Source organism: Papio anubis, chromosome 5, assembly GCF_008728515.1.
Source record: "Papio anubis isolate 15944 chromosome 5, Panubis1.0, whole genome shotgun sequence".
Classification (NCBI taxonomy): domain Eukaryota; kingdom Metazoa; phylum Chordata; class Mammalia; order Primates; family Cercopithecidae; genus Papio; species Papio anubis.
Window position 1 is genome coordinate 147,581,946 of NC_044980.1, and position 27,571 is coordinate 147,609,516.

Below are 27,571 nucleotides of genomic sequence, written 5' to 3' on the forward strand. Positions count from 1 at the left end.
CTGCACTCAAGCCTGGGCAATAGAGTGAGACCCTGTCTCAAAAAAATAAAAATATGAAAGTACAAATCTGGAATTAAAAAGGGAAAGAACAGTTTCTGCAACTGGGTGGCAATTCTGGCTCTGGGTTCTGGGTACTCAAAGATGAAAGAGATGCAAATGGAGTGACTCTTGATTTGCTTGATTGAGGGCCAGCTCTGTGTAGGAAGCTATATGTGGTAAATAGTGTGGAAGAAAGTTTCCTTTCAACTCAAAACTGCTAAAATGCTCAGATTCTGCACTACTCGTATGTTGCTTGTTTGCACTGGGTATCTGGCACTCCTGCATATGTAGCAAACCGAAATCTGAACTACCTGTCATTAATACAGAGAGTCAAATACATATATTTGGATGCGTCTAGGAGCACAAATTTGGAGGCACCTAGCTGTAGATTGATTACTGGTTTGCCAGTTGTTAGCTGAGAGACTTTAACCTATCCTAAATGTGTTTCCTCATTTGAAGAAGGAAAATGATAATCCATGCCTTGTTGGATTGCTGTGAGGAATAATGGAGATTTTAGTGAAATACCTGCTGGATAAACGGCAGTAAATGCCAGACGAATATAAACTCATTTCTTGAAGGTCAACCAGATAAGTAGGGATTAGGACAGCATACATCATATTTGAACTATTTGCTCTTTAAAAGAGATTTTAGGCTACGTTGGGTGGCTCACACCTCTAATTTCAGCACTTTGGGAGGCCGAGGACGGCAGATCGCTTGAGCCCAGGAATTCAAGATCAGCCTGGGCAATTTGGGGAAACTCCGTCTCTATAAAAAATACAAACACTAGCCGGGCGTGGAGACCTGACGTGAGCCTGTAGTCCCAGCTACTTGGGAGGCGGAGGTGGGAGGGTGGCTTGAGCCCGGGGTAGAGGCTGCAGTGAGCCTAGGTCGTTGCCACCGCATTCCAGCCTGAGCGAGAGAGAGACCCTGTTTCAATAAAATGAAATAAAATAGCTTTCACACGATTTCAACTTATCTTTACGACAAGCTTGTGCCCTAGCGTTAGTCATTTCTGAAAAGAAAACTGAGGGCCACCAGATTAGGTCGCTTGTTCACGTATTCTGTTCCCCTACTCCTTTCGAGTTTGTGAGTGGGGCTTCGCAGTTTTTCTGAATCCAGGTGAATTTTCGGAAACCCACGCGCTTTCGGCCTTTATTAATTCATTCATTCCCAAGCCAGGCTCGCCTGACCACACCTCGAGCACCGGCCCAGTGCTCGCGGGCTTCATGACAGCACCGCAGGTGTAGGTACTGCTTGTGGGAGAGCCCCACAGGAAATCCGGAGTATTGCGCATGCGTGCTGTCCAGAAGGCGCTTGAACTCTTGAGGCTTCCGTAGCGGAAGGGCGGAAGATGGCGGCGGCGGTCCTGGGACAGTTGGGTAAGGATTTCTTAGTGGTTAAGCGACAGAAGGGAGTTGAGATGGAATCTGAATTGACGGCTTGTGTTGATGTTGCAGGTGCGTTATGGATACAGAACCTGAGGAGGCAGGGGAAGCTCGCCTTGGGGTAAGTCTCTCGCTTCGGAGTTTCAGAAGGGCCCAAGGCATCTTGACTATTCTGCCAGTTGGTAACTGAGCGCCTGCGTGCCTAGCTGTGCTGTAGGCTCTGGGGCTACTGAGGCGAATGAGACAGCCCGTGCCGCTACTTTGTCACTCTATTTTTTCGCCACCTTATTGCATAAACTTTGCAGATATCAGGATTACCCATAACCCAAAGGCCATTGTAAATGCGTTTTCTGAACGTCTACTATGATCTTTCTGGACAAGGTTAGACTATTCCATCTCCATATGGAAGCGTTCAACTTTTCAAGTTACCTCTCTGGTTACTTGCTTACATGGGCAGGGATCGTGTTGTGGACAGCCCTGGTTTACGTCCTACCTGACATTGTGTTTAGCGGTTTATATGCCTTAACTCATTCTCGTAACATTCTCGTAACAGTTAAGGTTTATATGCCTTAACTACATTCTCGTAACATAGTAGGTACTGCTATACCCGTTTTTCAGACAAGGAAATTGAAGCCCCCAAACGTAACATAACTTGCCTAAGGCCACTCAGTTGTAGGAAATTTTGAAGCTTTATACCAGAGCATTCTGTAACCTTAGGACAAAAGCATTCATTAAAGGTTAGGGTAAGTAGTCGCTGTGTTTCTCCCCAAAAATTAATTTTTAAAAAATCGGTATTTGAAAATTGGTAATCTGATTGTAAATTTTCTGATCTGTCCATTTGTTATTGACTTTGGTTTAGTTCATAGGCTTTGCAGACGGATGAGTTGTATATGAATCTGCTTTTTAACTGTGAATTTGAAAAGTTACTTATTCTTAATAAGCTTCAGTTATCACTTTTATGATATGAGCATTATATTAGTACCTCTTAGGTTTTTAAAAATTTAAAGATTTTTATTTATTTATTTATTTAGATGAGGTCTTGCTATGTTGCCCAGGCTGGTCTCAAACCTAAGGGCTGACACAATCCTCTTGCGTCAGCCTCCTGAGGTACTGGAATTACAGGCACATGCCATGCATGTAGCTCTAATAGATTTTTAAAATGAAGTTCAAACAAGATAATGCATGTGAAGTATTTTGTATGTTTGTGGCACATGATAATCCCACTCTGAATTCTAGTTGCCATTAATGTTTATTATTATAAATTACTACTGAGTTCCCAATTATATTTAACCTTTTTCTAAGTTCTTGGGTCCCAGGGGGATGAAGAGGTGGGCTAAAGAAGAAAATAGGAAGCACTAGCTCTTAGGATTTGTCTGTACTCTTCCTAGGTAATCTTCTATCACTCTTCCCCCAACCATGCTGATTTACTTACTTTTTTGGAATATACTGTGCACTCACTTGCTTCTTGGCTTTTCCTCCTATGCCCTTACATCTTGTCTATAACAGCAGTCCTACCCATTATTCAAACCTCTGTTTAGATGTTTTCCCTTCAGGAAGTTTTCTCTGGTCTCTCTAAAACTGAAAGAAATTAATTTTTCCTTCCTTTTTTAGTATGTGTGCCTTGTATGATGGCTTCATGTATATGTGTCTGTGCCCTTTACTAGCTTGTGTATCTTGTGTATCTTGGAAAGGTAGGGACATTTATTTATTGTTGAGCTCCAGCATAAGGTCTTACACAAGGTAAATATTTTGATGTTGATTTGAATTGTCTTGCACCAACTTGTATTAAGAAACTCTCAGCAAGAAACTTAAGCAGTTTGCCTTTAGTCTTTTCCTCTATGTCATGATACAAGAGTGTTGGATTTTACTAGATAATCTCTAAGGCTATTTGCAATTCTGAAATTATTACATAATTTTGTGAATCCTTACTTTGGATTTTCTAGTGGGGAAAATGACCATAAGAAAACTAAGTAGAAAGGTACAAATAATGTTCCTGATAACCATATAAAATCTTAGCATATAATCTGATTCAGTGATTAGAAACTTTTTTTTCCTTTTTTTTGGAGACAGGGTCTTGCTCTGTGCCCAGGCTGAATGAAGTGCAGTGCTGTGATCATAGCTCACTGCAGCCTCAAGCTCCTGGGCTCCCATCTCAGCTTCCTGAGTAGCTAGAACTACAGGTGCATGCCACCACACCTGGCTAATTTTTTAGGGTCTTGCTGTAGCTCAGGCTTGATCTCTAACTCCTGGGCTCAAGTGATCCTCCTGCCTTGGCCTCCCAAAGGTAGGGATTACAGGCATGAGGTGCCTGGCCAGTGATTGGAAACTTAATTGCATATAGGCCCCAGACTAGAAATAAAAAAACTAAGGAAAGTTGTCTATGTAAAATGAGAGAGTAGGAGGGCCTGTGGCAGTGAGTAGAGTGTATTCCTTATCTAAAAACATTGAATTAGGTTAAGAAAAGTGCTGCTGACCAAATAAAACGTTTCTGCAGGATATATATATATATACTTTTCAAAAAAAATTCTTTTTTTTTTTTTTTTTTTAAAGACAACGTCTTGCTGTGTCACCCAGGCTGGAGTGTGGTGTCATGATCATAGCTCACTGCAGCCTCAATTCAAGCCATCTTCCCACCTCAGCCTCCCAAGTAGCTGGGATCACAGGCGTGCGCCACTACACCTGTTTTTTTTGAGTTTTAGTGGAGACGAAGTCCTGTTTTATTGCCTGGCTGGTCTGAAACTCCTGGGCTCAAATTATCTCCCACCTCATTCTCCCAAAGTGCTGGGATTACTCTGTAGGCTCTATTTGTTAGCTGACTTGACAGTTTTCAGTTTTTGAATTCCAAGCCTCCTATTTTACTGATGCATATATTTGAGAAGTTTTGTGACTTACTGAAGGTTACACAGTTAAATGTCAAAGTGAGGATCTAAACAAAATATTTTCTGGGACTACAGGTGCGTGCTGCCACACCTGGCTAAGTTTTGTATTTTTAGTAGAAATGGGGTTTTACCATGTTGGCTAAGCTGGTCTCAAACTCCTGGACTCAAATGGTCCACCCCTTCGGGCTCCCAAAGTGCTGGGATTACAGGCGTGAGCCACCGCGCCGAGCCAAAAAAAAATTTCTTTAAGAGACAGAGTCTCACTATGTTGTGCAGGCTGGTCTCAAACTCTTGGGCTCAAGTGATCTTCCCACCTCAGGCTCCCTAGTCTCTGAGATTACAGGTGTGAGCCACCATGTTCAGCTGTACCACCCTTTAGATGGGGCATAGCCTCTTAAGCTTTCCTCAGCTTCCAACTGTGTGTAAAATTTTGGCATAGTTATTTACACTCAGTCCTCTTACCTTACCTGTCTCTGTATTCTTTCATTGATTCTACAAATATGTATTTAGTGCCTGCTCTGAGCTGGGAACTATTCTAGCACTGAGGATTTTGCAGGGAACAGGAACAGACAATAATCCCTTGCCATTATGGAGTGTACAATATAGTAAGGGGGGCAAATAAGCAAAATAAGTAAAATATAGAGTATATTTGATAGCGACATCTGCTTGTGAGAAAATAAAAGCAGAGATTGGGAATAAGAAGTATGTGTGTTTGAGAGAGGAACTTGTAGTTTTAGATAGGGAAGGCCTCACTAAAAGATAGTATTTGAGTAAAGATTTGAAGGAAATGAGGAAGCATGTTGTGCTAACATCTGAGCAAACAGCATTCTGTACAGATTGAACAGTAAGTGCGACAGCTCCAAGGAACCATACCTGGTGTTGTCAGGAACAATGACGAAAAGGAGAGGGACAGTGATAGGAGATGAGGTCAGAGAGGAAGGGGGAGTCATCAATCGTATAGAGCCTTAGTATTTTCTGTAAATACTTCGGCTTTTATTCTGAGCAAGGTGGGAAATTATTGTAAGGTTTTGAGCATTGGGGTAATATGATCTGATTTATGTTTATGAGTGGTTCTTTCTGGCTGCTGTGTTGAGAAAAGACTGGGGTGGGGATGGGGAGCAAGGATGGAAGCAGAGACCATTGGATATTTCAGGTATGAGATCATGGTGGCTTGGATTAGGGTGGCCGTGAAGGTAAGTGAATGATTGGATTCTGGCAGTATGTTAACCACAGCTGACAGAGCTTGTTGATGCATTGGATGTGAGGTGTGAGAAAGAAGGGTGACACCAAAGTTTATGACCTCAGCAATTGGAAGGGTAGAGTTAACCATTTACTGAGCTAGGAAGACTGCCAGAGGAGCAAGTTTGGGGAGAATATTAGTAGCTCAGTTTTGGGTTTGTTAAATCTGAGCTGTTCAGTAAGCATCCAAGCAGAGATATGAGTAGACAATTGGGTATATGAGTTTGTAGAGTGCAAGGAATGGATGTAAATTTGGGAGTCATCAATGCATGGATAATATTTAAAGCTGCAAAGCTGGTTGACTTCACCAAGGGAGGGAGTGTAGATAGAAAGAGTCCAAAGATTAGTTCCTGCCTGAGGCAGCCAACATTTACAGACCAGGGAGGGAGACAAGGAAACAACAAAGGAGACTGTGGGGGAGTAGCCAGAGACGGAAGAAGAAAACCCCAAGTGTCCTGGAACCCAACTCAAGAAAGTGTCTCAAAGAAGAGCAAGTGACCAGAGATACTTAGGTCACTCTCGGATGAGGAACTGATAATTAGAATTAGAATTTGATTTTGTCTGTATTTTCTTTTTTAAGGTTGATTCATTTTGTTTTAATTGAGTGTTATTCCAGCAACTGGCCAGGAGAGGGCACATAGGAACTTTTGATTTAATATTCTATACTTCTAAATTAAGTACCCCATTTGGAATAATACTTTAATTTAATTTGATTATGGTAGTTTGGTCTTTGCTTGATAATTCAGTTTATGAATTATTTGAGTCCTGAAAGTATTATAAGAATTCAGAAAGCTTTGACATTATTAATTCATAGTATGCTTAATTTATGAAGCAACATATTTAATTCACCAAATATGTATCGAAGATTTGAAGAGCGCAAGGTACTGTGCTCGACGGGCACAGCAGGTATGGGCCTGACTCAAGATATCTTTCAGATCGGTTTGTAGCAAAGGGGTTCATGTTTTTGTCATGCTGTTGGTGATGAGGTGAGTGATAGAATTAAGGTTAGGAGAGGCCCTATGGATGATGTAGTCCAATTCCTCTTTTCACAGACAAAGAAACTAAGGTCCAAAGAGGTGACAAACATAGTGTACCCTACTCACTAATTACAACTACATAGAAACATAAACGTTTATGATTATAAACTTGAGAAGAAACTTTGAAATTGTGTATTTAAAGCTTATAGTTCACAGGACTGATTTGGGGAGTGGGGACAGGAGAGATTAACTATTCAAAGGGCCTAACTTTGTTTTATTTTTTATACCCTTTTAAAAAAAAACACACATGCATGGTGACTCACACCTGTAATTCTAGCATTTTGGGAGGCTGAGATGGGTGGATCACCTGAGGTCAGAAGTACAAGACCAGCCTGGCCAACATGGTGAAACCCCATCTCTACTAAAAATACAAAAATTAGCTGGGTGTGGTGGTGCGCCCCTGTAATCGCAGCTACACTGGATGCTGAGGCAGGAGAATCGTTTGAACCCAGGAGGTGGAGGTTGCAGTGAGCTGAGATCGCACCGTTGCACTCCAGCCTGGGTGATGGGAGTGAAATTCTGTCTCAAAATAAACAAATAAAACAGAGGCAAGGTCTTGCTGTGTTGCCCGGGCTGGTTTTGAACTCCTGGCCTCAAACAGTCCTCCTACCATGGCCTCCCAAGGTGCTGGCATTGCAGGCATGAGCCACCATACTTGGCCAAAGGGCCTAATTTAAAAAATGACACTAGCCATCAGTGTTTATCATGGGTTAGACATTGTAGGATGCACTATATTAATTATTAATCCATCAATAATATTAAGTAGGTATTATTCTTCTCATTCTACAAGTAATAATATCTAAAGTTTATTGAGCCCTTTTAAGTGTCAGGTTAAGTATTTTACTTACATTTGAGCTTCTTAAGAAGGCTATGAGGTAATTATTATTACTCTATTTACCGATGGGAAAACTGAGTCCCAGAAAGTTATGTGACTTCCCAAAGGCCATTCACTTAGTAAATTAGAGTTAGGATTTAGACCCAGGTCTGCTTGACTCTGTAACCTCAGCTGTCACCACCTGGCTTATATTTCATTAGCAAAATACGCCTTCATACATCATGTATCCTAATTTTGTGCTTTTCAGTTAAGACATTGGAACCTAAATGTGGAAGGCAAAGGTACAGATTTTGTTAGGTATTTTGATGGCACTAATCTTGATATTAGGCTAGGAGATAGTGAACTTGGGGTAAATATGATACACTAGAAAAATAGATTTGTTTGAGTCTTTGATCTAAATGGCTTGAAGACTAAAAACAAAGGTTTCATTTGCCAAGTAAATCTTCCAAGTTGCATATTTGTAGGAGAATATGCCAATATACAACCACTTTGAGGGTATAAGTCTGAGTTAAATGTTTACTCAGTATCCACGTACCAGACATTGTTCTTGGTGCTAGAATACGAAGAAAGTCAGACTTGCCCTTTAAATGTGCAACATCTGTACACTTAGTACAGTAACTCATTCTGTTATAGCCACTTATGATAGTACAGTGGTCCGAGTCATTGCTGTATGACCGGCAAGAACAAAGTATTAAGACAACGTGAGAATCGTGATCAGAGAACGGATTAGGTGATGTTTCACATTGAGGTGACGTTTGAGCTAGAACTAAAAACAGGATAAGCATTTCATTCAGGAGATAATAAGGCAGGAGAAAACAATTTGAGTAAAAGCTTGTTCAGAGAACAATGAACATCTATGTGGCTAGGCCATAAGGGCAGGTTGGGTCTAGATTACGAAAGGCCTTCCGTGTCTTACTAAAGAGTTTGGACTTCCTATTGGGGGCAGTAGGGAAATACCAAAGTTTGCTGTGTTAACTTTTTATTTGGATATGCCCAGACATATGCAAAAGTAGACAGTCTGATGAACCTCCATGTGTCTGTTTCCCAACTTCAATACTTACTACTTATGGCCAATCTTATTTATAACCTGTACTCTCCCTCATCATATTTTGAAACACTCCCCCCACTGTATCATTTTCATAAATGTTTCACTATTATCTCATTAAAAAGCATTAAATATTCATTTGATATTTAAACTTCCAATGGCTTCATAACTGTCATACTTTTTAAATTATAATAGTTCACACATTGAAACTAATTGGTATTTTTGTTAAATCTCTTACTCTGTGAGTTTTTTATTCAACCCTCTCTTTTTTTTTCTTGTAATTTATTTGTTGGAGACAATTGGTTGTTTTGTAGCGTTTTCCATACCTTGGATTTTACCGAGTGCATCCCCATGATATTACATAACATGTTCTCTTTTCTCTGTTTCCTATACTGAATCTAGGGGCTTGAGCCCCCAGTTTCATTTTGGGCAGGAAAGATTACTTTGTGAATGGTGGGTGGTGTGTTCTTCCATCAGGAGGCACATAACACCTCCTTTATCCATTAGTTTATTAAGGATTACAAGATGATGCTATTATAATTTGCTATTCCTTCATTACTAACTTTATACAAGTCAAACTTTTCCTCATCTACTACTTGGCAACTTAATGGTACAGTTTGTATAGGAAAGACAGGATAAAGTCCTGTCTTCTTCTTCATTCACCAGTTTTTAAAATAACAAGTTGGCTCGCTAGCATCTTCTAATGGTAACTAATTTGTATTTTTCCTGGTTTTATTATGAACTTATGGCTTTAAACATATTTCATGTTTAAAGGACAATAACTACTATAGTTATTGTCCTCATTAATGCTTGGCTTGTCCCATCTTTGACTTGTTGGGCATCCACAAGTTGGCTCCTGAGTGCCTTTGACATGACCTTGGTAATCTTTGATGGCTTCTTTGCTTTCTGATATGACAAGATGTTCTAGGCTGATTTGGTATGTTATCTGCTTGAGATCTGCAATCAACCATTTCTCCCAGAAGTTTTGGTTTTCTTCAATAGGAAATGATATTTCAAGACTGTAATCTGGGAAGTAGGGGTGCTAATTGCTACTAGATTGGTCATTGCTTCTACACCTTTTCAGTGGAGAGATCTAGTACTTACTGGATTTTGGCTGACCCTCTTCTGCTTGTTTCCATACCAAGAATCCCAGTACTCAGTGACACTGAAAAAAAAGGATAGCATTAGAATATTACATAATTATTCATTTGCTTATTTCAACAGAGGTTTTTAAGCTGGAGGATGACATGAGTAGCTCTGAATTATAGAAGGGTAACTCATTTAGTACTCAAGCAGAGAAAGATGGATTGGAACTGGGCAAGTTGATGGAAGAGAAATCAATCTAGAGGCTATTGCTATATAGGATGGTGGCAATTAGAATGGAGAAGAGGTAAAGCATTTGAGAACGATTTCAAGGGAAGCATCTGTAAGACTTGGTAACTAGCTCTGGCAGGATGAAAATCATTGGGAAGTCGAAGATAAACTAGCACACCATTCAAGAATGATTTTATTTAGTGATATAGGGGAGTAGCAGATGCTGGGGAAGATGAGAGAGGGAGAATGACTAGTTGTATATTATTAAAGCAATTGAAGTGTGGGGGAAGAGGTCAAGGAATAGTGAATTTGGGATCTTCATCAAGTCTCAGCCCATTAGTTTAGCATTCAAAGACAACCACTCTAGCCTCAGTGACCTTACCAATATTTTCCAATACTTAACAAATTCTCTGACTCAGTCAGACCTCCTCTTATTTCCCAACTCTGTACCTCTGCATAGATGATGTATGTCGTTGCCCCATTCCTCTGATAATTAGTGTATTAGTCCATTTCACACTGCTATAAAGATACTACCTGAGACCGGGTAACTCATAAACAAAAGACATTTAATTGACTCACAGTTCCGCATGGCTGGGGATGCCTCAGGAGACTTAGAATCACGGGGGGAGGTGAAGGGGAAGCAGATAACTTTTTCATAAGGCAGCAGGAGAGAGAGACAGTGCAGGGAAATTGCCACTTTTAAACCATCAGATCTCATGAGAACTCCCTCACTATCACGAGAACAGCATGGGGGTAAGTGCCCAGCGATCCAATCACCTCCCACCAGGTCCCTCCCTCAACATGTATGGATTACAATTGAAGATGAGATTTGGGTGGGACACGGAGCCAAGCCGTATTGATAAGGATGTTCAAGATTCACCTGAAGTCACCTCTGAAATCCTCTGCTGTTTGCTATATTTTAGTTATGTGATTTCATATTGTCTTCTAATTGTTTTGTGCATTTGTCTTAGTTACTCAACAAAGTTGGGCAATCTTACAGGTCAGGTCAGAGAGCTCATTATGTCTTCTCTAAATCTTTCTTAGGAGTGGGTGACTTATAGAAGACAGTGTTATTGGCCAGTCCGGGCAAGAAATCTTGGGTTAATATCTTTTAACGGTTTGACTTATGTGCGTTTACTTTCTCTCTTGTTAGCCTCTGTAACTGGCTCTTTGTTATCTTTAAAAGTAGTCTCTATTAATGAATACCTCTAGAATATTTAGAGGTGATCCTTAAATTGTTTTCATCAAAATGGAGCTGATATGGTTCAAAAGATATGTAAACTCTATAAAAAGGTCCCCTAAGTGTCTGTTGTTTTATAGGCTTCTTTCATTTCAGTGTTTTACCTCAATCATATATCCACACAAGTGCTTCTCTTGACATTTCTCGAAAATGGGAGAAGAAGAATAAAATTGTCTATCCCCCGCAACTGCCTGGAGAACCTCGGAGACCAGCAGTAAGTTTGTGGGTAGAACTAATTTCTTAAAGCTGGTAATGTTCTTACTCTTAAGTGATTAGTAATGATTTATTATTCTGTCTTAAAAAAATTATACAACCGTTTGCTCTAATTGACACAGATGTACTAGATTTATCTCTTTGATAGTTGAAAAGGATTGTTATTCTTTACTTATTTGTCTTTACTTAACTTCCTGTATTAGGGACCTTAACTCTAAAACTAAGCTCATAGTTTAAGACATACTGATTTTTGACTCTGAGAGGCTTGCTGAGGAGCTCTTAATGATGGAGCATATAGCGTTGGCAAGAATGACTTAAACTATTGGCCAATGTTTAAATTGTGTATATGATTTTCCAGTGTTATATATTTGAATATAGACACACTGTTTTTTGCTTGTTTGTTTTGCAATTTGAACCTAAAGTTTGAACTTAATCATTGGGTTCCTACTGGAGATTAATCTTATCGTTATCTGCACAGAATAAACAAATAACTTTTCAACTTTCATATTTTGTCATGACGTCACAACTTGAAAGATTTGTCAGTCTAGGCTATTAAGTATTAACTCCATTTTGTTAGTTTTATTTTATTTTATTATTTTTGAGACAAAGTGTTGCTCTGTCGCCCAGCTGGAGTGCAATGGCATGATATTGACTCACTGCAACCTCCACCTCCCAGGTTCAAGTGATTCTCCTGCCTCAGCCTCTGGAGTAGCTGGGATTACAGGCGCCTGCCACGACGCCCGGCTAATTTTTGTATTTTTCATAGAGACGGGGTTTCGCCATGTTAGCCAGGCTGGTCTCCATTATGTAATTAACCAAAATTTACTAAATGAAATGTTACATAATTGCACAAATATCATAAATAAAAAATTTTCTGTAACTAATGAACTTTTTTTGCTTCTTACCTGAGCTCTTTGGAATCAGTTATTAATTGGAAATAAATTATAACAGTATTTGTCAAGTCCAGAATCTAACAGCACAATTTTGTTGTGTGTTTGTTTTATATCTTTAAATACTAAAAAATGTACTTTAGGATATATCCCAAGTGGCAAAACGCAAATAGTTGGTAGTATGTCATCTGCTTAACTCTAGCAAATGATGAACACTATCAGTTCAGTAATTTGTTGTGTGTTGTATTTAATGAAACTATTCTGATTAACTTTTTTGTATCGTTTATCCTTCTTATACAAGTGCCTGTGGGAAGACATTTGATTCAATTTGATATAAGTACTTTGGAAAACCTTAATTTCTCTATTTTGCACAGATTTTGTTTCAGTAATCCTTTGGGGGATAAATTATGACATTTGGGAAATATGAACATTGTCTGACTTTAAATAGTATTTAGTAATTTAATATTGGTATATCAGTTGTACCTTTTATGACTGGGAATACCGATACCCTTCATAAATACCTAACTTACCAGGAATAATTTATTCACTGGCCATATAGTTCATAATACTGTGCTATAATGTACAATGTCTCTTAGAATTTCCAATCTGCCAGCTGCAACCATTATTAAAATCAGTTTTATCTCTAGCTGAAAAGAGGGCCAGGTAATATCTACCATTCTACCTAAGTCTGATCTTTTGCATTAGAATATATAGTCAATAAATAATAGTGGATGGGATAGCGAACAAACCACGTAGCAGTAAATTAAAATAAATGTTACCAATGTAGAGTTGTTTTAGGCTAGTCCTCATATTTTTAAGACTAACTTCGTAGTTTAGCTAGCACCAATTTCCAAAGAATATAGATTCTTATGTAGATTTTATCTTATATAGGGCTTCATATAAAGAAAATGAGCCAGAGAGAAATTAAAGGGCTTTGTTTATGATAGTCACACCTTGTTAATTCGGGCTTGAGTTTACTTTTGCAGTGTCTTTGAAAAAAGCTATGTTAAATAAATGAAAAGTATAATGAGACTGTGTCAAAACTCTTTGAGCTACCATTTCTTATTTTTCCTCTTTTTCTTCACTCCCCCAACAACCATTTCTATATGAGACATATTTTTAATTTATGAATTAGTCAACATGCTGATAATAATACATTAATGTGAATCGGAATCTCATAAAGCTCTAATAAGACCTTTTTTTTTTTTTTTTTTGAGACAAGGTCTAGCTCTGTTGCCCAGCTGGAGTGCAGTAGCATGATCTCGGCTCACTGCAGCCTCCGCCTTCTGGGCTTAAGCGATTCTTGTGCCTCAGCCTCCCAAGTAGTTGGGGTTACAGGCGTGTGCCACCATGCCCAGCTAATTTTGTACTTTTAGTAGAGATGGGGTTTCTCTATGTGGTCCAGGCTGGTCTCAAACTCCTAGCATCAAGTGATCTACCCACCTTGGCCTCCCAAAGTGTTGGGATTACAGGTGTGAGCCACTGCAGCTGGCCTAGAACTTTTTTTTTTTTGAGACAGGGTCTTACTCTGTTGCCCAGGCTAGAGTGCAGTTGTGCAATCATGGCTCACTATAGCCTTGACCTCCTGGGCTGAAGAGATCTTCCCACCTCAGCCTCCTGAGTAGCTGGGACCACAGGTACGTACCACCACTTCCGGCTGATGTTTGTATTTTTGGTAGAGATGAGTTTTTGTCATGTTGCCCAGGCTGGTCTCAAACTCCTGGGCTCAAGCGATCTGCCTGCCTCGGCCTCCCAAAGTGCTGGGATTACAGGCATGAGCCACAGCGCCTGGCCAGAACTTTTACTAGGTAACACCTTTTCCTCATTTGAATTATTGTATGCATTTAAAAATAAATTGATTTATTTAAAAGTTATTGTTTTAGACATTTTATAATTTAGACATACATTTATTTCGTTTGAATAACTATTTTACGTATCCTATCCTCACTTTATCTAATTTGCTGTATAGGTCAGTTAATGGCAGAGATATATAACTAGGCCTTCCAACCTCCAACTTTGTTACTTTATCTATTTGCTTGATACTTACGTACTGAGACTTTGCCTCCTTTATCTTTAGAAAGTGCCCTTAGACATTTCACCTGTCCAAAGTAAATGCTGAGGTTTTTTTTCAGTTTTGGAAGAGGATGATTGAGTCATTTTCGCCTTTCTTGTAAACACTTCATTCCTTTTTGCCATCCTCTGGTCAGGATTACAAGTTTTTATATGTGTAAAATTTGAGGGTAATCATACAAAATTAAGGTTTAAAGGTATCCCACCACAAGAATGCACAAATTAAAGGGTCTTTTCTATATAAAAGATTTCGTTGAGTGGATTAATTTTTGCAGATCATTATTATCAGTCATGACAGTTCTTTCCTCTCCCTGTCTCCCCAGGACACTTTATTGCTGAAAATGTAATTAGGCTATTGCTATAGTTTCAGGCTGTCTGCTTCTATTGCAGCTGAAATCTGCCACATATTAAAAGATGGCCACTTGAGAAAACTGCTCTTTCTAAGGCATTTGAAAATGTCCAGCAGGAGTCAGAATGTTAGAAAGTTTTGAGACCTCCTTGCTACAGTTTCCCATAACACATGTTTTCTAATTTTTTTTTTTAAAGTGGCAGTTTGGTATAGTAGTGGAAAGAAAGTGGGTTTTAGAGTCAATAGAAGAACTTTTGAAAGTAGATGTGCTAGACATTGTATCAGGTGTATTATACTTTTTCTGTTCTTTGAATTCCAACTTTGTCTCTTGCAAACCTGTGGTCTTAAGTCACTTGATTTCTCTGATTTTCAGTTTATGTAAAATGTTTCGTCTCTCAACTCATAGAGTTAGACTAAATGAAATAATGAGCGGAATGTGCTTTTTGAACTATACATTGTAATTAAACAGGACATACCTACCACTTTAAATAGAAGATAATAAAAGCTAACATTTACTGAGAAGTTACCATGTGCCAGGCACTATAAAATGGTTTCTTGGAATAGGTTATTTTATTTCCCTCTAATTATCATTTTATTTATTTTACGGAAGAGGAAAATTAGAGAGAGGTTAAGTAGCTTGCTCAAGATTATGTAGCTAGTAAATGACAGAGTTAGGATTCAAATCCAGTCAGTCTGATTCTAGAACCTATGCTGTTGACCAAACACCTAGAATATTGGCTTTTCACATGAAAACACTTATTTTGTCCATTTTGCCATTTTTCTCCTCATTAATACTGAACTTTTTCTTCTTGTACTTTTTCTTTTGTTCTTTTAATCAGCTAAATGTTTTCAAGATACTTTAATTTAAATCTTTTAGTATTTCTTTGGATAGAAATGTTGCAAGTGATGACACAAACCAGCCATTGTATAGTTTCTATTTCTCCCTTAGTAATCTTTTAACATAGTGAGACTTTGGAAAAATACAACTTTATGTAGAGGGAAATAATCTTTAAATTCTTAGTAATGTTTCTATTTCTTATGACAGCATTTTCTTTAGGCCTAGAAAGTAAAAACTTTAATAACAGTTTATGTTATTGCCATTTTGTGATAAACCTGCTAAAATGTTCTTTCTGTCCTTTGTTTTCCTATTTGTAAGGAAATCTACCACTGTCGAAGACAAATAAAATATAGCAAAGACAAGATGTGGTATTTGGCAAAATTGGTAAGCTACAATGACTATTACCATATAATAATTTAGGAAAGAAGCTATGAGTTCCCCTCCCCAACCCTCATCCCAGGATTTGAAAAATAAAAAAGATTTGTGAGGAATATGATACAATTGGTAGGTAACCAAAAGAATGATTGTTCAGAGATGTGTGATTTTCCTTAATTTTCACCTTTTTCTGAGAAACTAAATCACGTTGGATAGATAGATACTAAAAGGCATCAGGAGTTTGGCTATAACCAGAGAATCCAGGGAACCTACTTATTTATCTGTAAACTTGATTCAACCTGTTTTAAAACAGTTGGTTTTATGTTTTTTCCCCTAGGAAATGAAATTCATAGATGAGGGGAGACAGAATCATCAGATGTACACATAACATTTATCCTATAGGAGAAGGAGATGCCTTGAATGCCTAGCGTAGTCGTTACCAACCTGTGGTCTCTGTCATGTTTGCTGTCCTTTAATGTTATTGAAGCTATTACAGTCTCAGTTTTATGGTTAAAATGTTTGTTTCATTTTAGAGAATAGTGTCTGCTCTCAAACTTGTATCATTTAGTATCATTTAGAGAATAGTATCTCCTCTCAAACTTGTTTTCTTCTCTTTTGCTTGGGTTCAATTCACTGATTTTAGAAGTTACTCAAATCATGTAAGGCTTTCATTAAAAAGGAAACATTGACTTTGTAAACTAATTTATTTTCTTTTGTCTCTCACCCTTTAATTCTAGATACGAGGAATGTCTATTGACCAGGCTTTGGCTCACTTGGAATTCAGTGACAAAAAAGGGGCCAAAATAATTAAAGAGGTAAACTTTAATTAGTTTGGGTGTGGTAGGGAATGGGGAACTGGGGAATGCAGCTGTTTTGCAATTATTAGTAAGCTTAGCCTAAATTATGAATACATTTTCTGTTGTAAATGTATACTCTGTATAATACAGATTTAAGGTGCTCAGTTTATTAAATGTATGTATGCTTAGGAATGTTGTGTGCTTTAGGTGTTTATTTCCTGAGATGCTTTTATTTCCACCAGATATTTATCCGTTTTTTACTGCTTATGATGTGATGAACCTTAATTTTTAATGATTTGGGGCTTGGTGCATATATGTGTATACATATACGTGTATATTTGTGTGCATGTATCTGTGTTTGTATATATATTATTTATTTCTTGGAGCAAGGCTGAACTTCAAGGTATATTTTTTCAAAGTTTTTTTTTTTTCCTATAAAGGAGAATTTTTATAACTACATAATTTTGTAACTTAATGGAAAGAGCCCTGGACTGGAACTCAAGAGCCTTGGACGCTAGTATTTTCTCTGATCTTTTTCTTGTGACTGTGGGCAAGACACTTAACCAGTCAGTTTCTATTTTTCTCACCTAAACTATGTGGGATTGGATTAGATGGCTCCTAAAGATCCTTCCAACTCTAAATGTAGCTAATTCACTAGATACAAATGTGCTGACGGTAATTGTGGTGACTCATTCTAGGAACATGAATATTCTTTTTTTATTACATATATATTTTTCTTTTTTTTTTTTTTTGAGATGGAGTCTAGCTCTGTCGGACAGGCTGGAGTGCAGTGGCGCGGTCTCGGCTCACTGCAATCTCCGCCTCCTGGGTTCAAGTGATTCTTCTGCCTCAGCCTCCCTAGTAGCTGGGACTATACATGTGCGCCACCATACCCAGGTAATACTTTTGTATTTTTAGCAGAGATGGGATTTCACCATATTGGCCAGGCTGGTCTCGAACTCCTGACCTCAGGCGATCCGCCCACCTCGGCCTCCCAAAGTGCTGTGATTACAGGTGTGAGCCACTGCGTCTGGCCTATTTTTCTTTTTTAATAGTCTTGTTACAAAAAGTTGTATTGATTATTGTGCCTTACCATCTGGGGATATCAACATTATTTTCTATATATTCAGTTAATTCTTACCAAAAGTCAGTTCATACCTTTCAGTTTAGTGGTAATAGTTAAATAGTTGAGATTGATAGATTCAGACTTCTAAAAGGTTCCTTTGTAATGCTATGATTTTGCTATATTTAATTCAATGCAGAATGCATTTACAAGTATTCGTTGTGTACCCAGCCATGTACTACATTCTTTATCTTTTAAGGCATAAAATTTTGATCTGGTTTCTGTTATTTCTGACAATTGTCTTTTTTTTTTTTTTTTTTTTTTTTTTGAGACAGAGTCTTGCCCTGTCACCCAGGCTGAAGTACAGTGGCGAAATCTTGGCTCACTGTAACCTGCACCTCCTGGGTTCAAGTGATTCTCCTGCCTCAGCCTCTTGAGTAGCTGGGACTACAGATGTGCGCCACTATGCCTGGCTAATATTTTTGAATATTTAGTAGAGAAGGGATTTCACCATGTTGGCCAGGATGGTCTCGATCTCTTGACCTCATGATCTGCCCACCTCGGCCTCCCAAAGTGCTGGGATTACAGGGGAGAGCCATTGCGCCTGGCCCAATTGTCATATTTTTACAAAAATGTGTTCTTGTATTTTTACAAAAATGTGTTCTGGAGGAAGTTAATTCGATATCCATGGAGAGTAAATTTGATAACCTCTTCAAGGAAATTACTATATCAAGTATGATTTTCTCTACTTGTCTGATGTTAAAGGTTACTCTGCATCCAAAGTTTAAGAATTTTTATTTTATTCTAGTTTTTAATTAGATTATTGTTTTTTTTGGAGGCAGAGTTTCACTCCATTGCCCAGGGCTGGAATATAATGGAACGATCACAGCTCACTGCAGCTTTGACTTCCTGAGCTCAAGGGATTTTCATCCTTCAGCTTCCCAAATAGCTGGAACTGCAGGTGTGCGCCACCACGTCCAGCAATTTTTTTACTTTTGTAGAGATGGGCTGGTCTCGAACTCCTGGCCTCAAGCGATCCTCCTGCCTCAGCTTCCCAAAGTGCTGGTATTATAGGCATGAGCCACCATCCCAGCTAAGACTTCTCAGTAAGATTAAGCTATTGAGTTTCATGAACTTTGTGTTTATTTTTTAAGATAGGGTCTCTGTTGCCCAGGCTGGAGTGCAGTGGTGCAATCTTGGCTCACTGCAACCTCCACCTCCTGGGTTCATGTGATCCTCCAGCCTCAGCCTTCCACGTACCTGGGATTGGAGGTATGTACTACCACACCTGGCTGATTTTTGTATTTTCAGTAGAAACGGGGTTTTGACATGTTGGCCAGGCTGGTCCCAAACTCCTGGCCTCATGTGATCTGCCCATCTTGGCTTCCTGAAGTGCTGGGATCACGGAGGTGTGAGCCACCGCATCTGGCCTTGGGAACTTTTTGACAAGTTTCTGACTCAGAGACGTAATGTTCCTTCCCAAGAGTACTGCTTACAAGCGCCGCTATCTCCTTTATAGCTTACACACGTCATTTAAAACTTAGTAGGATGGGCTGTGTTCTGTGCATTTACAATTCTTGGTCTAAGGAAGGAAAGCTCCCGTCTCCTTTGTACTCTTATCATTTGATATTCTCTTTTTAAAATTGACTATGGAAGCATGTGATGAGCCGTCATAGTACAGAGATCATGAGAGATGAGAAACTTAATTCCATTTTACTTCAGGGTTAGCCAATTAAATGCTTTTCTTTTTCTTATTTAAGGTTCTCTTAGAAGCACAAGATATGGCAGTGAGAGACCACAATGTGGAATTCAGGTCCAATTTATATATAGGTAAGATTTTTAATATTCTTAGCATTAGAAAATGTCTTCCAGTAGTAACGCCATATTTTTTATCTAACAACAGTCTTTAATACCTAACTCCTCAGGACTTGGTTTGTCAATGAAAATTGCTAGTAATGGCTTATTCTTCAGCCGTATGCATGTCAATTTTAATTTAGTGTAAATGACAATAACTGTACTGTTTTACCTGTTCTGTAATGAGACTGAGATCATAAAACCAATTGCTAATAATTATTAAATAATAGATAACAAGACTGGTACATAGAGTGGTACTTTAATTGTAATATTATAACAAATAGTATAACACATTTTTAAAGTTGTTTGTCAACCAGAAGGAGGTAAAGAATCACAGGTGCATTTAAAAAATGTTTATTTATAATGTGCCAAGCCAGGTACCTAATCCATAAAGGTGTCCTGTAATTTAACCTTCCAATTATCAAAATGGAAGATCTGTTGAATTGTAAAAGCCAAGGGGCCTTGGAAGGCTCAGATGACCCAGATGTGTTTGTTCCCTTGTTACTACATCCTGAAGCATTATCTCTGCTTTTACATGCTTGTTCCACATCAGATTAAATTAATGTAAGTTAAATGCTTTGGGAAGCATGATGTTCTGTACAAATGTAAGGAATTGTTTTGCTGCAGACCTTCACACAGTTCTTTTCCGAGAAGGAGATTAATGTTTATTACAAAGCTCTCTTGCCTCCTCCCAGCACCATGGGAAAGTGGAGCAGTGGTTGGAGTTACTGTTTTTTTCTCACTACAGCAGCAATTACTCCTTTTTTTTTTTTTTGAGACGGAGTCTCGCTCTGTCGCCCAGGCTAGAGTGCAGTGGCCGGATCTCAGCTCACTGCAAGCTCCGCCTCCCGGGTTCACGCCATTCTCCTGCCTCAGCCTCCCGAGTAGCTGGGACTACAGGCGCCCGCCACCTTGCCCGGCTAGTTTTTTGTATTTTTTTAGTAGAGACGGGGTTTCACCGTGTTAGCCAGGATGGTCTCGATCTCCCGACCTCGTGATCCGCCCGTCTCGGCCTCCCAAAGTGCTGGGATTACAGGCTTGAGCCACCGCGCCCGGCCTAGCAATTACTCCTAACCTCAGCAGTTTTATAATCAAAGATGATGTTGAAGCAAAATTTTCTCAATCTGCCACACCTACATATCTAAGGATTATTTAGCTGAAAGCTATGTTAAATTCAAGATATGGGGAACAGCTACTCTCCAGATGGAGCAGAAAGGGCTGAATCATTACAGGGGGAATTAGTTGTATTTTATAATTTTTCAACAATTAGAGTGAAAAATGTTTATCTAAATTCTACTTTTTCACATAGCCTCTGTGCTGGTTAGGTTAAAATCTCAGTTCAACTCACCTGGAATTGATGCTGGCCACCACACCTCCTGAAATTCAAATTAGTTGATTTTCAGTTGAAATGCTTTATTTGAAAGCTGAATCTTGTATAATTTTATTCTGATACATGCAGAGATGCAGAGGGAAATCAAAATGGCAACTCAGAAGATGCAGGGTCATAGTAGTTAATCATAAGCATTTTCTTCTGGGAGCATTATGAATAAATAATGTTAGAGAGGGCTTGGAATCATTGGAAGTGATGAGGAGCAAGACCATTTGCTTAAAAACCTCTTGGTGATTTTTCCTGCTCTGACTCAGAATATCAAATCAAATTTAATTAATTTTATGCAGTTTCACAGGAATATGAGATTCTTAGCTGATAGACTTTCTAATGGACTTCAGATACAAATGAAATACGATTTGTCTTTAAGCCTTTTTCAATAACCGTCTTTAAATCCTTTTCAATAATTGTAGTAAAGAGAGATAGGATAAAGAGCTTAATCCTGTTGTTCCAAATGAAGGAACAGGGTCCACTGTTGCCATTAAGCAAAAACATGCTTAACCAATCCTAGATAAATAGCCCTTTATTTTATCTTTATTTTTGGAGATGACTTGCTCTGCCACTCAGGTTGGAGTCCATTGGTGTGATCACAGCTCACTGCAGCTTTGAACGCCTAGTCTCAAGTCATCCTCCTGCCTCAGCCTCCTGAGTAGCTGGGACTACAGGCACGTGCCAGCACACCTAGCTAATTTTAAAATTTTTTGTAGAGATAGAGGTCTCACTTAGATGCCTGTGCTGGTCTTGAACTCCTGGCTTCAAGCTGTCCTGCTGCCTCAGCCTCCCAAAGTGTTGGGATTACAGGCATAAGCCACATTGTCTGACCCTTTAATCCAGAGTTCTTTTGCACATTTCTGCTGAAAAATCTCTGCCTTACTTGTACTCTCTTTTCATCTACTTCTGTGTTGATCACTTAAGTAGGGCTAATAAGTTTGGATTTATATTATGATTTTTAAAATTTTTCATTCACTAAGTATTTTGATGCATAATTCCATAATCAAAAGAGATGAGTACCCTCAGGAAAAGTATGATATGTCAGACATTTTATCTCTGTATTTGTCAAGCTGCTTCTTAAGAATCTTCTTGAGGTTGTTATTTAAAATACAGATTCCCAGGCCTCGGCACAGACCCGCTGGACTTGAAACCCCAGTGGAGAGGCCTGGGAAGCTGTTTATTTAATAAACAGCTTAATAATAATCAATAGTTTAATAAACTATTGATTCTTAACCATAAAATGTGGGAAACCGATTTATCTTATCGTGTTCTTAGAAAAGGCCTAAACATTTCATTCCATAAACTTCTGTTAGAGTTTTGAAAGACTAGTTACTTATTGGCTACTATTTTGGTTCAGCAATGGTTCTTTCAGTACCCTGAAATAAGTATAGGCATTTTAAAGGAAGTGCTTTTTTGATAGCATATGTTCTCATTATATGGTAATTCTTTCAAATGCCTGTCATTGGTCTAAAGCTAATACCTGGTGTTGCATAAACATAGATTTAGAAAGTTCATTTCCCTTTCCAACTTATAACGATGACTAATGACACTGTGAGTAAACCTTGGCAAGTGGACATGGACTAACAAAATGTCTCTGCTTAGTGATTCATGGCATCTAAAGTGAATCACTTTAGGGAAAGTGATGACTGACCTTGTACATCAGTCTTATTGGCTAAGAGTGATGAAGGTGGGAGGGGAGGGCTTCTAATGTTACAATTTCAAGATTTGTATTTACCTAAATACTACTAATAGGAAATATTTGCTATGTGTATATATACTTATTTATTTATGTATTTATTTATTTTGAGACGGAGTCTTACTCTACACCCAGGCTAGAGTGCAGTGGTGCGATCTCAGCCCACTGCAACCTCTGCCTCCAGGGTTCAAGCAATTCTTGTGCCTCAGCCTCCCAAGTAGCTGGGACTATAGGGATGCATCACCACGCCCAGCTAATTTTTGTATTTTTAGTAGAGATGAGGTTTCACTATGTTGGCCAGGCTGGTCTCGCACTCCTGACCTCAGGTGATCTACCCGCCTCGGCCTCCCAGGATGTTGGGATTACAGGCGTGAGCCACTGCGCCTGGCCTGAAAATATTGGCAATATTTTAAATTCATTACACTTGTTGGGCATTATCTATAGAAAAACACAGGTTGTCTTCACTTTTGAGATATCTTAATGTTTTTTTTCATTCAAAAAATATTTGAGTACTTTCTGTGTGCATACTATCCACATTAAATAGGTGATGTTATATCTTTTGTGTCATTTTAAAACATTTAACACTTGTAGTTCTTTGACAGTAGTATTTCTTTGGAAGAATGCATACAATGTTCTTCTGAATTATAGTAATACCATGTACCATTAGTATTATATGTATTTGAAAAACTTTGAAACTTATTTCAGAATTTGATTAGATTTACCAGAGACCTCTGTATTGAAAAAATGAAATTAATTAGCAGATGATGTATTGCAAAATTATTTCTGTTCCTATGGATTGTGAACTTTTGGGGCAATACAAAAAGAGTATAAGTTTGGTTGATGAGGTGACTTTTACAGATGAAACACAGATGCTTATAAAGACAGCATATAATTTGGGACCAAAAAGAGTAATACAGACAAATGGTATTGTTGGAGTAGACAAGAAAAGATCAATATGGGTTAGAATAGTTGTGGAGACTTTCTAGAAAAAATTGACATTTGAAGATAGGCATTTGGGAGTCTGGAGGAATGTCCAGGAGAAGAGGAGATTTTTAAAGTGGGGTAGCCATACATGCAGAGGTACGTAGGTTGGAATAAGCAGTAATAGTGTAGTTCAATGAGGAGAGCAGTGTGAAGGAAGTAGAAGTTTGACCTCAAGTAGATAAAATGAGAAGGGTAGACTGGGCCTGTATTCCAGAGAACTGAACATGGCAGGGTGTGCATTTGGTTCAAACTATATCAAAGAGGTTTGGGTAAGAGATTTACATTAATAAGATGGTGTTTTAAAACTACTAACGATAAGCGGTAGTTTTGCAGTTGTGCTCTGTGGGGTGTCTAGGAGTGGGACCCTTGATATTTTGGTCACACTATATCCTTGGAGCCCAGGACAGAGTCTGGTACCCAGTAGGAACTAAAAAATGTTTGTTGAGTGAATGAATGGCACAGTTTTGGGTCTTCCTTGACCCATGTTTCAATAAGAACAGATCAGCATTACAGTGTTTTATACATCAGGCTTCTACATATTGTTTCATTTTACTTGAAATGGTTCCATATACAAAAAAGCAGTTTGAAACCCCTAAATATGGACTTAGTGGAGGAGAGTGGAGGAGAGGAACCAGAATACAGTTTGGCAGCTATGCTCTAAGTCCCGATTTCATTTACACCTCAGGGTGGCTGTGTTGGGTATTTTCATTACAGTGTATTAAAGAATCTTAGGATGTTTTAGAAAAATTAATGTTTTTGTTTTGACATAAAGAAATGATGGCATCATGGCTTTAAGATATGCAGGTGATCTTTTATGGCTTTAAGATGGAATCATGACTGACATTTAGCAGGCATTGAGCTTCTGCTTTTGTGCAGATCTCTGTAAGTTTGTGTTTTGGGGAGATAGAGGGGAAATGGGAGCCGATGTAGACCCTGATGGGATTGATCATTGTGATCTAGTGATCCACTGAATATTTGGAAATTGGTGCTCAAGCTGGATAGAGAAGTGATTTGGGATAGAAGCAGCTATCACATTTGTCAAATGCTTTTTAGAAGTTTTCTGGTCTCACTGTTCTTATTTGTAGGTTTCTGCTAGTCAGGTTGATCCAGGGGACGCACTGTGATGGTGTTTTCTTATAAAGTGATTTGTGTAATGCTGCTGTCTCTGGAAATTTGTAAACTCACTTTTTCAGTGCCCACTAAATGAAGTTAATAAAAGGGCAGTAGGTCTTTCCCTATCTCACTTAGATCCTAGGCAGTTTTCACTTTCATTCTTGGCTTTCGCTTTGGCAAAGCTAGCAGGCTTCTGCTGAAACCCACTTCACTAGAGGACGTTGTAGTTAGAGAGTTGTCAAGTGCATACTTTGGTATAGTCCCTATATTTATAAAGTTTTGTCACAGTAAGTGTATATGAATGATGAGTGTTGAAATGGATAATTTAATATGTATTCTGTAGATTTTACCTTTTTAAAAGGCTTATTAACTAAACAAGTAGCTGACTAAATACATTCAGAAAATTGTAGAAGGTGATTGGCTACTACTTTGAGTTACTGTGAGTGAACAGGTGAACAATTCTTCTTAAGTAATTTCTTTCTTTTTTTTTTTTTTTTTTTTTTTGAGACGGAGTCTTGCACTGTTGCCCGGGCTGATATGCAGTGGTGGATCTTGGCTCGCTGCAACCTCCGCTTCCTGGGTTCAAGCAATTCTCCTGCCTCATCCTCCTGAGTAGCTAGGATTACAGGTGCCCACCACCATACCTGGCTAATTTTTTGTATTTTTAATAGAGACGGGGTTTCACTACGTTGGCCAAGGTCGAACTCCTGACCTTGTGGTGATCTGTCCGCCTTGGCCTCCCAAAGTGCTGAGATTACAGGCGTGAGCCACTGTGCCTGGCCCTTACATACTATTTAAAAGATTTCTTTAAACTTTCAAGGTCAAATTTTGATATACAGAAGTGGGAAGGGGAGCTGAGGGGGCATTTGTGCCAAAGTTCCTAAAACTGGCTGTGAATCAGAATTTCTGGGGAGAGTTGTGGTATGGGTGTTTACCCAGGATGTAATTTCCAAGGCTCACCCCAAATATACTGAATTAGAATCCACAGAGGTGAAGTCTCAGCATCTGCATTTTAATTACATTCCCTAGGTTAGTCTGATGTAGCTTGTCAGAGAACCAGCATTTGGGAGCCATTGATTCCAGTGGCTTCTCATCACAATTAGAATAAAATAAAAACTCCTTGCCAGAGCCTACAGCGTCCTGTGTAATGTTGACCTGGCTTTATCTCTAATCTCTTTCCCTTGTTTGTGCCCCTCTTCCCCTTGCTTACTATGCTTCAGCATGCTCGTCTTCTTTCTTTTCCTAAAACAAGCCAAGTACGTTCCCACCATTGGGCCTTTGCACTTGCTTTTTCCTCTGCTTGGAGTACCCTGCCCCTAGATATTCGCATAGATGATTCATTCTGGCCTTAGATCAAATGTCTCTTTCTCAGGGATGCCTCTTGACGCTACCAGTCTGAAGTCCCCTACACCCCACCATTGTCTGTCATCTGGTTCTGATTTATTCACAGCACTTGTCACTAACTGAAATTATTTTATTTTACATTTTTCTTCTCCAGAATGTAAACTGCTTGGAGGCAGGGGCCTTGCCAGTCTTGTGCACTCTTACCTCTCCAACACTAGAATAGTGCCTGGTCCTTAATGTTCAGGAGATGGTTGTTTTGAGACAAGCGTGCTGTAGCCAACCAGTGAGCCCATGTAATCTCAGAATCCAGTCAAGGAAAGGACAGAAATTGCTCAGCTGATCAGGCTTGTGGATAACACTCATTTCCTGTAATTCTCTTTTTCTTCCCGTTTAGCTGAGTCTACCTCAGGACGAGGCCAGTGCCTGAAACGCATCCGCTACCATGGCAGAGGTTACTTTGGGATCATGGAGAGAGTTTATTGCCATTATTTTGTGAAGCTGGTGGAAGGGCCCCCACCTCCACCTGAGCCACCAAAGACGGCAGTTGACCATGCCAAAGAGTATATTCAGCAGCTTCGCAACCGGACCATCATTCACACTCTATGATGAGGAGATTCAGACTCCACAGTGTATATATTTTGCCATTTATTTTCTAAAAATAAACACAAATTGAAGACAAATGCTTTTTATGATTTCTCATTGAATTATTGAAACAGTGTATAACTGCTAGTTGTATATGATTATTTATAAGGCTTTGCCCATTTCTTTTGAGCCTCTGGGCATATTTGTATGCATTTGCGACTTGGGAAGGCAAGTCAGCTTTAAACATAGTAACAAACTATATTTCAAAAGGCTTTTTGAGTAACTTTGAAAGGGAATGTTAACTTTCCAACTAGTGTCCTGCAGGTGGCTGTTTTGATACTGGACTTGAGTAGTGTGTTATGAGGTAAGAAAATTGTTTTTATTTCACTTAATTTTCTCTTGGGAACATGGGAAGTTAGAGTGGCTGCATGTTGTTTCATTACAGTATTTTAGGGCTTTCAGTGGTACTGTTTTTCCTTTCACTGTTGGCACAGGTGAGTGAGTCAAGAATTATATTTTCCTTTACTGTTTTAGCAGTAACTTGAAACTACAGGAGTTTATTAGATATACGAATCTAAAACTCCAAAAACCTTTAACTTTGAAAATTTTCTTTTGGTTAAGTAAAGCCTGTTTTTATTTCTTCTTCTAACAGTGCTTTATATTGTTTGGATATCTTGTTTAGGATTGATTTATTTTTCAGGGTAAATTCAATTACTGAGAGAGGAATTGAACCAATCTCAGCATTGCATTCTAAAATGAGGCAGTAGGTGGCACTCAACCTTTTATTAGCAGAAAATTGTTAGTTTCAAATTAGAGTGTTCAACACTACTTCCCTCTTATTCATACACGTCTTCATTAAGAAGAAGCACTCTTTGTCTACAGCCCTAGTCCAATGTTTGTCAAACTTTTGTATGCAAAAGAAGAATCAAGGATGCTTGCTTGTTAATGCAGACTTCTGGGCCCCACCCCCAATGATTCAATTCACTAGGTCTTATGAGGGGCTGGTTTCAGA

At 38.8% G+C, this 27,571-nt stretch overlaps 1 protein-coding gene across 1 annotated transcript; it reads left to right on the forward strand.

Annotated features, from left to right (window-relative positions):
• Window positions 1–1,328: 1,328 nt before the first annotated feature.
• Window positions 1,329–26,657, forward strand: MRPL22 (mitochondrial ribosomal protein L22). Its single transcript, XM_003900418.4, has 7 exons — window positions 1,329–1,418; window positions 1,497–1,545; window positions 11,110–11,227; window positions 15,692–15,757; window positions 16,486–16,563; window positions 19,369–19,438; window positions 26,372–26,657. Exons 1-7 carry the CDS (start codon window positions 1,391–1,393, stop codon window positions 26,581–26,583), a joined length of 621 nt encoding a protein of 206 aa, XP_003900467.1. The 5' UTR covers window positions 1,329–1,390; the 3' UTR covers window positions 26,584–26,657.
• The last annotated feature ends 914 nt before the right edge of the window (window positions 26,658–27,571 follow it).